At 40.7% G+C, this 18,061-nt stretch overlaps 1 protein-coding gene across 1 annotated transcript in view; it reads right to left on the bottom strand.

Annotated features, from left to right (window-relative positions):
* phc2b (polyhomeotic homolog 2b (Drosophila)) overlaps window positions 1-18,061 on the bottom strand; it is a 38,336-nt gene that overhangs the window by 7,157 nt on the left and 13,118 nt on the right. Inside the window, exons 3-9 of the mRNA XM_073468621.1 lie at window positions 16,514-16,675; window positions 16,302-16,379; window positions 15,912-16,073; window positions 14,849-14,983; window positions 14,258-14,546; window positions 5,208-5,515; window positions 4,285-4,471 (exon numbers count right to left, since the gene is read on the bottom strand). Of these exons, the coding sequence (XP_073324722.1) occupies window positions 4,285-4,471; window positions 5,208-5,515; window positions 14,258-14,546; window positions 14,849-14,983; window positions 15,912-16,073; window positions 16,302-16,379; window positions 16,514-16,675 (1,321 nt within the window). The remainder of the gene's footprint in view (window positions 1-4,284; window positions 4,472-5,207; window positions 5,516-14,257; window positions 14,547-14,848; window positions 14,984-15,911; window positions 16,074-16,301; window positions 16,380-16,513; window positions 16,676-18,061) is intronic.

The raw sequence follows: 18,061 nt of genomic DNA, 5'->3' as shown, positions 1-18,061 counted from the left end.
TGCACATCAGCATCCAGTCATATCCACCAATAATCTGCCGCTGATTTAGATAACTTTTCAGCTGTCGACGGTCTAATAATAACCTCACATTTGACCTACTGGCACACCGTAGATCAATAACAAACAGTAAATCCATCATGTCTCTGTCCGTCCCAGCTGCTCGCTGAAGCCCAACAAAGCGAAAGTAAACAAAAGCCAGCGGTGCTGCGAGAGGAAAGTTTTCTTACCGCTGCCTTCACAGAGAAAACATGTGCGGTTTTTTTTTTTTGCTTGTGTTTGTTGCTGTTGTGATCCGACACACACCGACCTGCCGCTGCTGTTTCACACCGAGGTTTAATGAGCAGCGCCGCTTCAGACCGTCAAAGAAAAGCCTTTAAAAACCAGGACCCGCCTCCCCGTTTCCTCCCACAGAGGCTCGTCTCCTCAGGCTGCTGCTGCTGCTGCTGCATGAATAACACGTTTTAATCCTGCTGCCTCAGCCCGACACTGAAAACGTTTTATTTTTTTTGACTGTAACCAAACTACAGACCAGGAAAGCGCATAATAAACGTGATGTTTTCAGCAGGGCCGTGCAAAGATAACTTCAGGTCCGGAGTCCAAGTCCCCCATATGTGTTTATATGTGATCTTATATGTGATATACGTGATCGGACCAGAGCACAGGCATTAATAATAACTATATAAAACAGCAGTCTTTGCGCTGATGGTCTTGTTTGCTGTTAAAGGTCATTTGTAATCATCAGAGGGATCACAAGACTGTTTCATAAACACTTAAAAGTTCCTCGTAGTCACTTTAATTTATTCATGAGTGACTTACATCTTTATGTTTATATATTATTTTCAAACGTGGAGTTTTCGCAGCGGCCAAATCATGTAATTACATCACCACATGATGTGCTGTGGCCCAAAAAGACATTTCCCCATAAGCTTACATTGTTAAAAAAGTGTCTGTAAAACGGTGGATTCATTTGAGCGTCAGCTAGCCGGGCGCTAAACCATAATGGTCGGCGGAAGCTCTAGTGCGCGTGCTCTATGGGCCCCACAGCACGGTATTTTTATACCAGAAGACAAGACAAGACCAGAATCTTCTACATTGTAGGGCCCAGTTGATCCAGCCCATTTCCGGTTTAGCTCCTCGGCTGACTTGAAGAGAAATAAAATTATTTCATCGTGCGGCTCTTAAAGACTTTTCAAATCTTATCGGACCAATTAGATCAATTTTTTTGATGCTAAAAAACATCATTTACCGTTTTACAGCCACTTATTTCAAAATGTATGCCTACGGGAAAAAGTATTTTTGGGCCTTGTGACGTTGTATACATGGTTTGGCCACTATGTCAAAATGGATTGAAAGCCTGGTGCTCATCCTGGGGACTTGGTCACATCCCCTTTAACCCCTCTAGTTTATTTTACTTCAAGGGGAAACACAGGAAACACCAGGTGATACATAAGAGTGTGAGGAAGGGAGTCTGCTGACTAGCTAGCTAGCTAGCCACTCTATTGCTTACTGTTTGTATTGTTCACTTGTGATGGAGCATGACCGTCAGTAGTTTCATCAGCAGTGGTGGCTGTTTAGCAACATCCATGACCCCACCCTACTTCAGGTCATCATCAAACAGTCTTTTGTTAATGTTTTGATTGAGAAACCCCTCGTGGCAGAAATTAAACACCGTGCATTTAAAGCCAAGGTCATATTAAGAGAGCTGCTGCTACTCAGCCTTGCTGTCCATTTGTCCCTGAGGCCACTGAGATAAACAAATTGATGCAATAATTAGTACTGCATTAGCACTAGTATATAAAAAGCATTTTCCCAAGAGAACATATACATATATATATATACATATATATATATATATATATATATATATATATATATATATATATATATATATATATATATATATATATATATATATATATATATATAAAGACATCTGTAAAACCTTTGAAAGGACATCTATGTGCAAAACTTTCCCGGAGGAGGTAGTGTTTTTTACAACTCTGGGAAGTCATCATATTATCAGCCCCCTCATAAATACAAAGAACATGACCTCAGAGTCCTCAATCATCTGGTGGGCTGCGGTCTTTATATTTTGTGGTGTTCATCAATGTAATGGCCTCTACTCTCTTTATACACTCCTATTTAAATGCTACAAAGAGAAGTGACAGTTTCTCTAAATTTCTAGGGAGCAAGGCTGAAGATATTCACGACACATAGTCTTTGGAGCTGGTAACCTTTTATTCTCAATGAGCCAGTTTGACTGAAAAACAGCTTTTCTCTCAAATGTTACATTCTCCTAAAGTGAAAGAGCAGAAACCCATCTTCATCAGAGTGGATTACAGAAATATTTTCCTGCTCTGGTGGTGAGCAGTGCACCTCCACAGCACATCACACCCAACTCACCGCCCATAAACAGCAATTTGTGGTCTGCAGAATGTTTCATTTTACAAGAAACACAGCATTAACACTATTTCCAGCCATTTAGGAGAAATATATCACCATAGAAACTGATTCATGTCAACATTTATAAAGTACACCCCAGATGAGTTTGAGCTTAGCTGGTGCATCGTGCACTTCAAGCTACTGACCATGAGTCAAATCACTTATCAGAACCTGATTGATCCCTTTCATCTAAATCACCTGGCTGACACAGTGTTGCACAACAAGCAGAAAATGCAGCGATATGAAAATACATTTTACTGACAAAGCAATATTCCTGGGATTTCCTTGATATAAGCATCTAAAAGCTTTTTAACTGGATTACATTGCAAGATGCACTTTAAAGTCTACCCACAATTCAAAACAGTTTGACCAAAGTTTAGAAACTTTGAATCTTCCCAGCTAGTCATAGCAGACTACGACACAAGCATTCCTCAGATATTGTCTAATGAACTAAAGCTGGTCTGTGGTGGAAAAATCACAAGTTTCATCCCTGCAAGCAACGTTATCCACAGTGGTTTATCATCATTTCTTTAATGACTCATTAAAGACACTGATTTACATGTAATACTAGTTTACATCTCAGGTTAAAACTCACGTACTGCTTAAAATACATTTAGCCTTAACATACAACTATCGCAGTGTGTGCCAAAATGTCCCAGATATAATTACAGGCAACAAAGCCAGAATCAGGTTTATTGCCGAGTAGGTTTTCATCATCGAGTGTATGTGAAGATGGACAACATGACAGCTCCCAAAAAGAGAAGCCAAGCAGAAGGGATTAAAACTCGTCAAATTAATTTTTCCCCAATTTTTCTGTCTTTCTGGGGAGTTCATTCTTCTCATAAGTTGAGTGTTAATAAGTTATTTCATGCTATGAAAATGTAGTGTATGAGTATGAGTATGAGTATGAGCGCTCACTCGATACAGCGGCTCCACCGCCCCATCAGCACCACAGACTCTGGCATCAAATGATTTCAAAAGCACAATATGGCAGCGCTCCTACCAGGGATATTCTGGCTCCATTTTTATACATTGGGAGGAAGTGGAGACGCATCATCCATCTTTATCTTTGTTGATGGTTTCCACTAATTTGGAATTTGCTGTGGTGTTTTGGTGCACAACGATAAACGCAGTAAGAAGGAAAAATATAAGGAAAAAAATATGTATGACATGTTATTTAAATGAAAGCTGTACAGCTTTGTTCAGGAAAGTGCCAAGTATTCACCACGAAATGTGTAGAAGTAGAAGTAGATTATGTAAATGTGAAAGATAGTAATCTACAAAAAAAAGATGAAGCGCATTGCGTCAGGTGGCATAGACCATAGTTACATGCAGTGTTGTAGTATCATCATAATAATAAAAATAATACATTTCTATTATGAGTCTGGTTACATTACTGTATTAATCCGATAATTCCTCCATTTTCTTATAGTAGGATTTTACTCATCTTTAGGGTTTAAATGTTTGTGCACAACAAAGCATTGTGTGAATTGTTGGTATCGGGTGAGCTTACTGGCAACAGCACAGGGACACCACAGAGAAAACAACAAAGCAATAAGAGACAAAGAAAAGTGAAACTAAATGTGCTGCAGACACAATGTGCTCTGAATTACAAGTAAACAAACATTGATTTTTCTTTTTCTCCACTGACGTGTTGTTTATTTCAAGGAGAACAGAGCAGATATGATGATTCGTGTTCTGTGTCAAGGGAAAAGGTTGTGACTCAGTTTTTTAAACTGGTACCAGTCTCAGTGGCTAATTGGTTGAGAGTTTGTTTTGCAGAATGTTAGCGAGTGCTCTACAGAAGGTAATTTAATTTAGAAAATTATGCTGAATCATTACCTTGTGGTTGAACAGCTGGTGGCACTGCGTCAACTTTGGGCTGCTCTACAGGCTTCGCGGGTTGTGATGGCAAAGGCGCAGGTTGCTGCTGTTGTGGCTGCTGTTGCTGCGTGTTGGGGGTTTGACACGTCTCTCTGACCACCAATGACGTAGGCTTATCTTTACAGTCCTGAAGCAGTCGAGAGGCCTATAATGTGCATTAGGAAACAAAAAGTAGAAGAGAGAACGTGACAAACTGCATCTGAGACCAAATTTCAAAGACAGATGAGGGGATGTTAGTATTTTTAATGTCAGTGACTCAAAAAATGAAAACCATTAGGCTTGGAAAATATCACACCAGTGGAAAAATATAACACCAGGAATCTCAAACTCAGAGGATTCCTGTGTTTTTTCAACATGTATGTCTTGGAATGGAAATGGATTCGGTGGGTGTTTTTGAAACCGCAGTTTTTGTTTTGTTGGTTACCACTTGAAGACTGCTTACAAAACAAAGAGTCATGATCTTAAGTAGGGCAGAGAGTCATGTCCTATTAGAAACAAATGGAGGACAAAATGAAATAATCACATCGGTTACGCAATTCGGGAAATACACAAAATGGCTGATATTTTACTGCAAATACCCTCCGATACCCATCCTCTAGACCAGGGGTGTCTAAACTCTTTTCCTTGGGAGGGGCAAAACTGAACCTTAATAGTGGGCCATGGGCCAAAAGCAAGCACCTAATGTACCATAATGATTGTTAAGATGTAAAATGATACTAGGATCCCGAGTTCTCTTTATTGACCGACTTCAAAATCGTTCGAGTTCATTTTTCCAAGCATTTCAAACAAGACTCTTGGTCTGTGCGGAGTACTACATGCTAACATCAGCAATACTGCAAAACTCTTTTGTTTAATACCTTGGTGTGTGTAGCTGTACTCACCGTTGGCTGTATTTGTAGGTTGATGGCAGTGAGTTGGACGGGCTGAGCTTTGGCATGGTTGAGGGAGGAGTGGAGGGCATGGGGGCTGATGGTGGAGTGGAAGATGGTGGCCTGCTGGCTGGGCGTGGAGGGTTGGTGTGGAGCAGGTTTGGGCAGTACAGGGACAGGGTGCTGTGACGGTTGAATGGAGGCCGTCTGCAGCAGCTGGCCCGTCGTCCTTTGGGAAGCTTGACTCTGATGAACCACGAACTGCTGCTGCTGCTGCTTGTGCTGCTGAACCAGGGAGTGAGGCTGAATCTGCGTGTACGCTGAAATGAGAACAGCATCCAATTTTTTTAATTTATGAATTCAGCGACAGCAGCCAACCGCTGTCTGCAGCAACCACAGACACTCCCGCTGTGTCCTAAATTCAGGAGCCACTGACTACGAAAGATGAAGATTTGTCTACTCATCTCTGAATATTTATGTCGCTGTGGCCACAGACAGTGAACAAACATCAGTGTTTTATCTTTTGACTTGGTAAGAAAACTGACATTACATGATCATCATTACATGATGCTTTCATCTTTACATTAAAAACATCAAGGTGATTTTACTTTAGATAACTTTACAACAAATCATCATTTAAGCAATTTAGTTATGCCAAAATAATAATTAAAAATATAAATTATTTGGTTCCTGCTTCTTAAATGTGAGTTTTTACTGCTTTTCTTCACTTTTCTTTAATATCTTTGGACTGTTGATCGGACAAAAAGCAAGCCGAAATGTGATGACATCACAACCTCTGTAACCTTGCATCAACCTCCCCTATGGTGGCCGCTAAAAACATGAAAGGCTCTCTCTGGAGCCAGGTTTGTTCTGGGTTACTATAGCAACATGGCGGACTCTATGGAGGCGGCTCGCTTCCCTTTGTAAATATAATAGGGTCATTCTAGTGTAACGAAAACAGAACGATTCTTAGTTTCAGCTGATTATACATTAATGATAACATAATTATTAATAATATATGTACTCTTCAATCTTGAGCCCCCTAAATTCCATTAAATCCTACGTGTTATTATGGATCCGACTGCTTTTCTTGATTGGTTGCCTTCGTTAATTGTGTTGGTATAACTGTAAGTTAAAAGTTTGAGCCAAGCCCAGAAGCTGCATTGTGTGAAGTTCTGGATGTGTCTGATTTTTGGCAGTGTGGCGGTTTATGAGTTAGTTAGCAGTTTCCCCGGTGAACACACCACCCTCTTCGGCCTCCTTAACGGTCTGCTCTTCGCTGCAAGAATGTGTCTGGCACCAGCGGGAAGAAGGCATCTGCTAGTTTAACCTAACCGATTTTATCACTTTTTCCCACCAAAAAAACGTGATGAAGGTATTTAGCGCAGACTACGAGTGCCATGAAGCAATCAAGGCTGTCATCACAAGGAAGAGGGCATGATTTCGTTGTGGAATACCAACAGAAACAGGCCAATCAGAGGCAGAGTCGGGTGGGTCTTGCATGAAACCAGTGGGATCCATAATAATGTAAATCCTACATACATGGCCCAGTTATTAGAAAAAGCATGTTCAGATTATACAGGTCTAGTGTTGAACAAAGATTTCACAATACACATTGCGTGCCACATTCTAATCAGGCATTAATCCTTTTAATAAGGTAATTCAGAAATATCTTAACAAGCCACAGTTGCTAGAAACCACAAGCCATATTTATTTCATGTGTTCTCACAACTGTCTACTCTCAGTGTTTATCAGGAGCACTGAGAAATGTAGACGTCTGCACAAAAGACTTTGTTTTATAGCGTTCCCTTCACCTGTGTGCCCCCTTGTTGACAGGATGTAACATTAACAGCTTGTTGAAAGGTGCACAGAGAGGCCCAGTGTTGCAGTTTTGGTCTGACCATTACTCACAAATCGTTTCAAAATGGCCTGTCACCACCTGTCAGCGTTGTTGCGGGTAAAAAGACATCCTGAGCTCATAACTTGCCCCGAAGCCCAGGACACAGCACATCAATCTTGTATTGTGAGATCATGTGTGAGTGGGAGAGTGTTCAGCGGAAGCAGCCTGAGGCTAGTCTAATATTAGAAGTGCCTCAGGAACGAGCGTGCAGAGCCAACCGTCCATGACACTTTTTATAGAGTTAATGGTGAGTCAGCCTGTCGAAGCCCCTCTACAGCCTCCTTGATCTCTAACAACCCTACCAGGAAACAATAACAACTAATTGGTTCAGTCTTTTTACTGAAACCCAAACGAGAAATGAGTTGCTCCTGCACCACAGTTGCTTCTGCTACGTGAGCCTTGTGAACATGGAGGTGTGTTCGGTGATGTTAATAAACCCCCAAATAAACTGCCAAGTACATCAGCATTTGTCTCAAATCCCCCTCGCCCCCACCCTCCTCCTCCTCCTGTTCTTTTCATGATTTCTTGTGTGGGATAGGCTCCATCTGGTTTCAAAGTTTCCCTGTGAGGCACTAACCACAGTCTGTGCCCTGCTGTGGAATATATAGACGTTTCTATCCAGCAGGGTTTGCATGTCATTAGTTCATTTAATGCTACAGGATCCACTAAAAAGAGTTTGCTTTTTCACATGCTGAGACACAGAGCAACCAACACCAACAGAAAATCTGGTTAGCTCTGGCGTACAGGCAAGACCTTCCTTCATTTAATATCTACAGTGTTCAGAGCACGATGGATATCAGGCTTGAGTGGGTGGATACGGCCAGCAGCATGATAATCAAAGATGTTCGCCTGCAAGATGGTTCATGCTTGAAAAGCAATTTAAACAGACACTTCAAGGGATAATAGCCTCCATCAGTTCAGCAGCTACGCCTAGGGGTGGTAAAAAGAATTGATTATTAGATGCATCATGATTTTCGTCTTGAAAAATTCAGCATCAATGCGCAAACTTCCTTCATCTGAATTTTAAAGCAGTTCTGTCAAAAAAAAAACCTATTTTCTTTAAATTGAAGGTTATGTACTGCAGAAAACACAATATTTAAGATGAAGAGACGTCAAATAAATACTTATCTGGCATAAAAACTTCCTGACATTCTTGACTTTGGTACTACACCTGAAACAATTAGTCGATTATTAAATCAACAGAAAAATAATCTGCTATTATTTTGATTAATAAGCACCAGGTGCAGCTGAGGCTGATTGGGACGTCATTAGTTTTTGTGGGCATTAAGTCATAAACCAAAGTGGTGAATAAACGAAATTTTGACCAAATAATGACTCTAGATTAAAGCTGCAATGAGTAATTAATGGATTAGGTGTAAACTATTAAATGAATGGCCATAAAAAACAGATAACGGTCCCAATTCTTAGATTCTAGCTTATCAAATGTGAATATTTTCTGGTTTCTCCTCTATGACAGTAAACTGAATATCTCAGAGTTGTGGACAAAACGAGACATTTGTGGATGTCATCTCAGGCTTTGGGAAACACTGATCGACATTTTTCACCATTTTCTGACATTTTATGGAGAATAACATGATCAACAGATAAGTAGATAATGAAAATGATTGTTAGTTGCAGCTCTACACTTGATGACAAGTTAATTGATCTTTAAGTTATTCATCCTGTAGGGTAACACAAATGTGTGTACCAAATTAAATGCCAATAGCAAAAGCTACAAATGTCAACTTCATGTCGGCACTCAAGGGACAAATAAAGCCAGTAGTTTTCATCCTCTGAGCAACATGAATGCTTGTAAAAAATGCCATACACTACAAGCAGTAATAATCTCAACATTAGTTTAAGTTAATTTAGGTTAACATATAAACTTACTATTCTGTAGCAGGCCAACATTCTTGTGTTTGTGTTTCTTTCCTTCTCACGACCTTCCTTATTGACATTTGCTAACCAATCAATAGGACAATAACAACCATGTGGCTGTGACAATACTAGCGGACAATAGAGCCTGTTAAAAATAGCTCAGAACATGAGAGCAGATTCTTTGCAGTTCTGTCCCTGAAAACTTTGCTTTTTGGTCAATATAATTAACATTCGAACAAAGATAAACCACACTCACTGCAGCATTATCTACACTCAAAATGGTAATGAAAGCAAATTCACCTGACAATTTTTATGGTGGATAAATGATTATACTGTTGTAAATGTGGTCATAAAATAAGAAAAATTGCCACATCAGAGTCACAATGCATTAAGGATTGCTTTTTAATCGAACAGTAGCAGCTTTAACCACGAGGTAGCAAGAGATTCTCAACCACAGTCTGAGTGAAGGAGGGGGATTTCTAAATCCGTGCGCACCGGATACAACCAGCCCTCCCCATGAATCCTGACAACTTTCTCAAGACCCTAATGAGGAACAGAGAGAAGTCTTGGAAGACAGGGGGAGACAGGGGAATTTGTGTGAATGCTATCCCCCCTCAATGTCTTGGATTATGGACTGAATGACTCAGACCCCCCGCCCACTCACATATATATACACAAATGCAATCGTGGCCTCCACTCATTCTCTTCCCCTGAGTTATAACTGAGAGGACTTTTTACTCTAAGTGCTGTTGCACAATCTCTCGAGGTTGACGACAGTAGACGTTCCTGATGAGTTTGTAGCACCAGGCCTCTGGAAAATCCCTGAGTTTCCACATTCTCACTGGCTGCCGCTTTGGCTAAGTTTCATGAAGCACATTCCGACTTAAAACAACAGAGCAACAGCACGCCTTAAGCCATCTTTCCTCACTTTAAAAAAAAAAAAATCATGTTTATTGATACTTTATAACGTAGGCAATAAGGGACCACAAGCTGAATTAAGCAGGAGTTTCAACTGTTGCATCATGTTCAAGAGGAAACACAGTGGCAGGCTGTCGGGAAGAAAACCAAATATTTTCCAAACATCTCAGTACTTTAGCAGCTGTAACTGAAACACTACAATAAATGTCAGTTAAGTTTAACGCTAAAAGACAAGTAGGCAGATTTCTGTCTGGGTTTTCATTTCAAAAAGCCTGTTCTACCAAAGTTTTTTATATTCAAGAGAAACTGGCAACTGACACTGCTGTTATCAGCTACTTAAGTATGCCAAGACACAGGCTGTGCGCAGATCCCCTCTTTTAATCTGCGAGTATGGTGCTTCTGGGGATTCCCTGCTGTGTTTTTTATAGTAAGGTGCAGGCTGTTTCCTGCCAAGAACTGGTGATGACAAACGCTTACTGCAACAAGCCAGACGGCCTAACATTTGTTTCCAGCCCAAATTCTATTCAAGGGAAAGTGACTCTTAACGTCTGTCATGTTCACAGTAACAGAGACATTGCTCTGAAATGATCTGCCTTCCGAGATGAAAACTGATGACCAAAAATAGCAAACACAATGCAGCATGCCTCCTCTACTGTTGTTCTCTCAGATCAGGCCAGACTGATTTCTGGTGAGTCAAGTTCAACACTTACAAAGAAAGATGTGTCTGGATTACAATACAATTACAATAACTGCAATGTGGTTACTGACACAGTCGCAGAGTTATTTCTAACTACTAAGCATCTTTAACCTCCCCGCTGGCATGTCATCTGTCAAAATCTCATCTTGCCTTCAAGTCATGTCAGAACTATCAAATTCTGTCATTTATGTTTGGTAATTCTGGCTTAGTCCACAATTATACCAAGAAATGTGAGCCTAGCGTTCCACTGATGATCAAGAGCAAAAAAGTCATGTAGCGCAGACGTAATGCAACTACAAGGTGGTAACTGAAGGCTCTACCTCCTAAGGAAACTTAAAAAGGCTTAATTCTTAGACATCATCAGTGTTTCACTACAGTTTTAATGTCTATATCTGTAATATATGTCACAGACATGAAGAGAATACACACAACGGGTAAAGGACAGTTTTTTTTTCCCTTTCTCTCCCTCTCTCTCTTTCCCCCTCCTGCTTTCTTGCTCTTTCAATGGAGGTAAAGGAAAATTTATTTATTTATTTTTTAATTTATTTATTGATAAATTATAAAAAGGCAAACTCCATGTAAAGATAGGGCAGGCAGGAACCGCAGCAGCTCAGCAACGCAGCCGCCACGCACTGAACAAGAAGCCAGTAGCATATGCGCAAAGCTTTTAACTTGGCAGCTACACTCAAGATTTTGGCTTTCAAAAAGGTGTAAATAACAGCTCTTCAAATCAATTTGGGATCTCGGGGCTTCCGGAGACTTAGTTATGCTGGAGGAGCTGTATGGAGCCTTTTTTTTTCTTCATGTTTTTAAACAAGTCCATAGCTGCTTTAGTTGTTCAGGAGAATGCCGCAACGTCGTTTTGCTGTTCAGCTCCAGTAATGGTTGGTGGACTACGAAGCTTTCCATCGGCATGAGGGTGAGTAGATAATGACTGAATATTCATTTTTGAGTGAACTTATCTTTTAACAATGCAAAAAATACTGATTTATTAGAGACAGCCAAATTATATTTACAGTCTACATAAAGCGAAGGTTACGGATGGTGGTTACGGTCACTGGTTGGTCTCTTCTATTGGCCACAACAAGGCACTGAACATCAATCATGTAAGTAGTTGGATAATTTGGGATTTTCAAGAGACAGTGGCTTGTCAGGACAAAAAGTTTTACTCTCATTTTATGCTGGAAATCAAAGTACACAATGACCCAGTCACAGTCAAGTTGAATCCAAGCTCTTAACCCAGTCTGTGCCCCATCAGCCAGCCTCTCCTTCTCCTGATCCACAGTGAATTAACTCCCCAGCATCTCATGTGAACACCTGTCCCTCATGGCCTGCTGCTATGGCAACCCACGTTAATTTTTTCAGGCAGCATGCAACGAGATTTTCAGCTTCCATCCTCCCTTTCATTTTATGTGAATCCATTACTGCAACAAAGCAAGACACAGTTGTGCACTGACACGCTCAGATAATCCCTACTCCCCCCTCCCTAACCCAGACACTCTCACACACAAGCACCCAAACATACACACACATCTGAATAGGCAGATAAAAACAACACTGTTTACTGCAGTGTATGTAAGATTTCCAGTCATGTACACACTCCTAACACATATAAATGCATATATTACATGCATATAGTTTTAGGGTCATTCTCAAATAGACTATTTCTGGAAATGTGATGTCTTATCATCTGGACCTTCTTGAAAATGAGATAATGCAACTGAAGGGCTTATCCTGCAAACAAACTGGACTTAATTTGATTTAATCAGCTTGTACTTCTGGCATATTCACAACCATTCACACTCAAAAGGAAAAAAAACAGCTGCTGACTTTCAATTACACAGTAAGTGGTTTAGAAAGACTCTTGCGTGGCAGCGAGCTTTTCACAGCTTCTAATTCACAAAGCAGCTCGACGGTTCCAGACACAGGCCAACACACTGTCTTTAATACGGCTGGTTTCACCCCGACAGTGAGTGAATGGGTTTGTGATGCAGGCCCTGACATGTCACACTCACAGCCCAGAGAAAGCTAGTAAAAATGCCAAGTGTAAAAAACTCTTTCCTTATCTAATCTTACTATAAACACGAGAGCACATTTCTACTGTATACAGTGTATGACAGCTGCCTGTAGCCCAAAGTCTATTTTAAGGTTTGAACTGGACATCTGTTACCAAAAGGAAGCAGCAACAGCAGCTGGCAGGCAATTTGAAAGTTGAATTTATCTGCCCACAAAAATGAAAACAAAAAAGCTGTGGTATATTGAATGTCAGTGTCTATACAGAAATAACACGGAGGCTTTAAAAAAGCCAAACCGTTTACATTTAACATGCTTCCTGTAGACTGTCTGTCTATGAAAACCTAGAGTAAGACTCTCCAAACATGCTAGCAACTCTGTGAGGCAGCATTGTGCTTACCATCAGCATGCTAACGTGCTCGCAATGACAACGCTAACATGATGATGTTTAGCTGGTATAATGCTTTCTATGTTTACCATCTTAGTTTAGTGCTACTATGCTAGCATTGCTAAGTAGCACAAAACACAAATGACAGCTGAGGCTTATGAGAATGTTGAACTAATTTTGCAGCCATTTGGATGATGGTGATGGTGATGAAGAAAAAGTCAGGGGATATCATAAAAGTTAAAAGAGTCTGTCCTTGGGTCACCATGAATGTCTGTTTAAAAATTTCATTGCAATCCATCTAATAATCGTTGAGATATTTCAGTCTGGATCAAAGGTATGGACCAACGGTCAAACCACTGCTTAAAATATTTAAGCAATATTTAATATTAGGGGAGCAAAAGGTGGATATCTTGTCTCAAAGTGAAATTTCTGACTACAGATTACTCGTTAAATTCTGTGTATTTTCTGGTTGATCAACAAAATCGCTAGAATAACTAATCAATGAAGAGGTTAGAGTATGTAGTCAAGTATTTAACCAAGCATTAAATGCTGTCTTTCAGTTTGTGAAACTTGTCGAAACTTGATGAAACTTGATGCTGCAGACAAAGATGGTGAGTGCTCAGTAAGGGTGCACCTATTCATTTTACTTATTGAACAATCTGGCAATTATTTTCCTTGTGGTAAGTTGTTTGGTCTATAAAATATCAGAAAATGTTGACGATTGTTTCCCAAAGCCCAAGTGCATGTCCTTGTGTGTCTTGTTTTGTTGACAACACAAAAAATTTCAGTTCAACTATCATAGAGGAGTAAAGAAACCAGAAAACATTCCCATTTAAGAAGCGGGAATCAACATAGCTGGAATTCATTTAAAAATTGACAACTAATCGATTGCTCATTGCAGCTCTTGGTATTCATGTTTGATACGTGTTAGGGGTGCAACTAATAATACTTTTTATTATTATATCAATTGATTATTCTATAAAATTAGTTTGTCTTTTACAATTTCAAAGTGATGTCTTTAAATCGCTTGTTTTGTTTGACCTACAGTCCAAAATACAAAAGTATTCAGCTTACTATCAAACAAGCAGCAAACAGAAGCAAGTTTTCACTGCACAGACCAAACACTAAATCCCTTTATGAGAGAGTTTATTTCTCTGGGGGTCTGGGCCCTGATGCAAGCACTGCCAGGATCCATTTCACAGGTAAGAGAACTGGACCCTAACATTATTTGAACCTTTTCAGTCGGTGTGGTTGCAGACTCCACTTACCTGGAGCGATCAGGGGCTGAGTACTGACAGCTGTGACACTGCGGCTCATGTTTATAGCTCGGACTTCTGTGACTGCCGCGCTGTCCCCCTTCTTCCCTCCTTCAGAGGAAATGTCGGAGGAGCCAGCCTTCCCTCCTGTGGAGGCCTGCGTTAGTTGGCTGGGATTCTTGATCAGTGAGGCAGGCTGGATGGGCACGGGGCTCTGCTTTAGACTGAGAGCCTGCAGGGTCTGAGAGGAGGACGTGGTCGCCACCTGCTGGCCACGGATGGCCAGATTCTGGACCTGATTCTAAGAGAGGTGGAAAGATAGGAGATTACTGACACGAGATTCACAAAGTGGGTCAGAGCTGTGTTTATCACAAAATATTTTTTTTTAAACTTGTTTTGCCTTGCCCAAGGCTTTCAATGGCAAACAAATAAATCATATTAAGATTATACTGTTAATATCAGGGCAGCAAAGTAAGAACAAATCATTTTTAACTATTGATTGCATTGGATATCCAGTGACTGGATTTCTCAAGGCTGTTAATGATTAAGAAAAGTTTTTTTATTCTATTTGCCTTTAAGTAAGAATATCTTCCTGTAACCTACCTGTGAGGAAGCCTGTGTGGAGCTCTCTGACTGGACAGCTGTCACTGTGGCCGTTGGAGTGAAGATGAGCTGTGGGGACAGAGGAACAGCCCGGCCCAGGCTCCTGGCCACCTGCACCAGGTTACTTTGCTGGGCCTGGAAAAGCACATCACACACACACACACAGTTAGAAAATGCCCCTAGGATTATGTACTTCTGTCATCTCCAATAAAAAGGCAAAATAATGATAAAAGAATTACAAAAGTAAAGAGTACAGAAACACAGAAAATGATACTCACGAGAACCATCAAGCACACAAAAGATTATGTGAATTATTTCAAACTAAAAATGATCCTATTCATGTGTTTTTGACAGAATGTGCAACGAGTTTGATCCCATTTCTTCCCATGACATTTATCTTTTGAATCTCCATCTTTAAAAACAAAACATGCTTATGCAACAGTAAGGTTGTGGATATAAACTGACATTCTTTTAAACTTCTAATTGGCAAATGTGTAGAAAAACAAGTAAGAGAGGACTATACCACACATAAAAGCCATGGCAATCCATACTGACAAATGTGTTTTACAGTCTGCCAGAAGCATCACACAAATCTGACAATGCTTTGTACTTGCTCATAATGAGGTGGCAGGAACAGTCTGTGTGCCAGCTGCACGACGGATGGCAAATTAAAACTGACATGTTGCCCACAACCAGCTGCACCAAAATAGACCAATAAAGAGTCTTGTCTGTTTGAAAACAACTTAAGAATACCTGTGACCTCCAAAAAATGTTTCCTGAGCATTCATGCACATTCAAGACATTCCCTTCTGTGTTTGCAATGAGCCCTCTGGGACCAGAGAGATTATTCTGACCACCTCCTCTGGTGGCAAGATGAGAATAAAGCACGCCATTTACTATGGCAGAGCAAGCACGCACGCATAACACATGCACCCAATCCCAAAACACACATTTAGAGCGTGCTTATTTATTCAAGCAGTACGTGTGAGAGGTTGTATTTATGCATATATGCACATTCGTGTAAATGTGCCAGTGGCTAGGCTCCTTGTGTCTACAGTCTCACCATCTGTGCACGCAGGTACATCTGTGCCTGGCTGGCTGTGAGAGTGGGGCTGGATGGGCTGCCCAGCAGAACAGCCTGCTGGGATATACTGGTGGGGGTGGAACTAATACTCTGGGCCCGGCTGATCAGCTGAGCCGCCGCTGGGGAGGTGGTCAGGTTGATCTACGGGGAGAAGATTAACAGGATAATAAGGTTATATACATTTTTTATGTCAATACTAAAATGTTACCCCAAAAAAAGAGAGAGAAGAAGTACGGAGCACAGAGCTACTTGTGTGGCGCCTAGTTCCCCCAAAGCATCAACTTAGTACCATGATAATCTAATGGACAAAGATAACTTAAACTCTAGAGGCTCTTGGGAGACAGACCAAACACTCAAAAATGCACTTACTGTAGCCTGAGTAGATCCTGTTTGCTGGGATGAAGTGCCGTTCTGTGAAGAGCTTTGCCGGCCAGCTGCGATACTGGCCTGTCTCGAGGTAAGAAAGAGAGAGAGGCAGAAGAGTGAGAGAAATTTAACATTTCCTGAAACATGTCCTGCAGGAGGTCAGCTATAACAGAATCATCTAAACACTGTGATTCATGTGATGACCGTTTGCTGACCTGCTGTACAGCAGCCAGGCTCTGAAGCTGAGCGGTGCTGAGGTTGTGCTGCTGCTGGAGGGCTGCAGTTTGCAGCATCAGATGCTGCTGCTGAGCGGCGTACATCTGCTGCAGGTACTGTGCTGCTGTGTTGGGCTGTCTATGTAACGCCTGCTGGAATACCTGCACATACAAACAGACATACAGAGCGAGTTGAGTTTACATAAATTAAATTTAGTCAGAGTACAAATTCACAGAAATTCAGAGCTTCAGTTACGTTGATGAACAACCACAGATCTGTCCTCAATCCTGCATAAAACATCAATACAGCTGTACATCCCTCTCCTGCATTATCAAAACATACCTGCTTCACTCCCACACTAAAAAAAGATGTCAGAGTACCGTGTGCAACACTACTTGACTCTTCCTATTGCAATGCTGTCTTCAAAACGTCCAACAGTAAAAAGATATGCTGCTGGCACCTCAAACCTCACTCCTCATATAAGAAGGCAAAATGTGAACTCCCATTAAAGTTACAGAGGAGCAGTGAACACAGCGTAAGTAACACTAGCAGCTCTTACACGCATATGTATTGGGAATACAAGGATGTGAGGCTATTTTTGGGTGAGGTCTGTGCTGCTCTTAAATGTACTGGATGTTGCTGCACCATGCTCTCCAACTGTACTGCTCTTAAATGACACCTCACCACTGGAGGGGGGTCACCACTAAGTTTTGAGTTTGTGTTTGTTTTGCTATTTTTACTGTGTTTTGTTAGAATGTATTTGGAGCAAAGATATCAATAAATAAACTAGAGACCATTTTGTGTTTGGATCACACCAGCTGCAATGTTGGTCAACATGTTGACATTGCGACCCATGACTACAAAGTAGTCATTACAACATTATAACATTAGTACTCAGTACACATGGGTCGGATCACACCCATCTTTAAACTCAGCCTTTATTTTCATCCCAACCACACATCTGTAATGTTTCCTGACAGTATCTTGCTGTCGAGCTGACAAAGATCTTTCCACAGACTGACAGTAATATAAAAACCTGGCAAAATACTTAAAACTGCTTCGTACTGAAAAAAGGTGTCTCCAGGAATACGTTTTGTTGATCACAAGAAAATAAGTAACACTAGCAGCTGATGCTTCTGCTTAAAAGCCCCAACTCCTCAAAAACTGTTATTGAAACAAAGTGTTTTGTTTGCGCCCATACAGCATTACTGAAAACACTAATTTCAGAAGGATGGCACTGATCCAGGAACTGAGAGAGATAATATCCAGACTGCAGAATTTTAGAGGCAAAGTCATCTTCATCAGGGTTAGTGTATGACTGCCTGTGTTCACTATAATTTGTGGCAGGAGACACATTTTTTTAGGATATTTCTGATTTATATGAAATGCAAATTGAAGGGGACATTTATTTATTTTAATGTACTTTATTTATTATTCAATTTGATTACATAACAAGTAACACAATCGGATCCTAATCACAGCTGATTGAAATGGGCTTCGTATCATTACAAAATTAAACCGGATCATGTTTGTAATAGTTAATCGAC

Source organism: Pagrus major, chromosome 6, assembly GCF_040436345.1.
Source record: "Pagrus major chromosome 6, Pma_NU_1.0".
Lineage (NCBI taxonomy): Eukaryota > Metazoa > Chordata > Actinopteri > Spariformes > Sparidae > Pagrus > Pagrus major.
The sequence above is the reverse complement of the archived record's forward strand: the minus strand, read 5'-3'. Positions and strand labels throughout refer to the sequence as shown.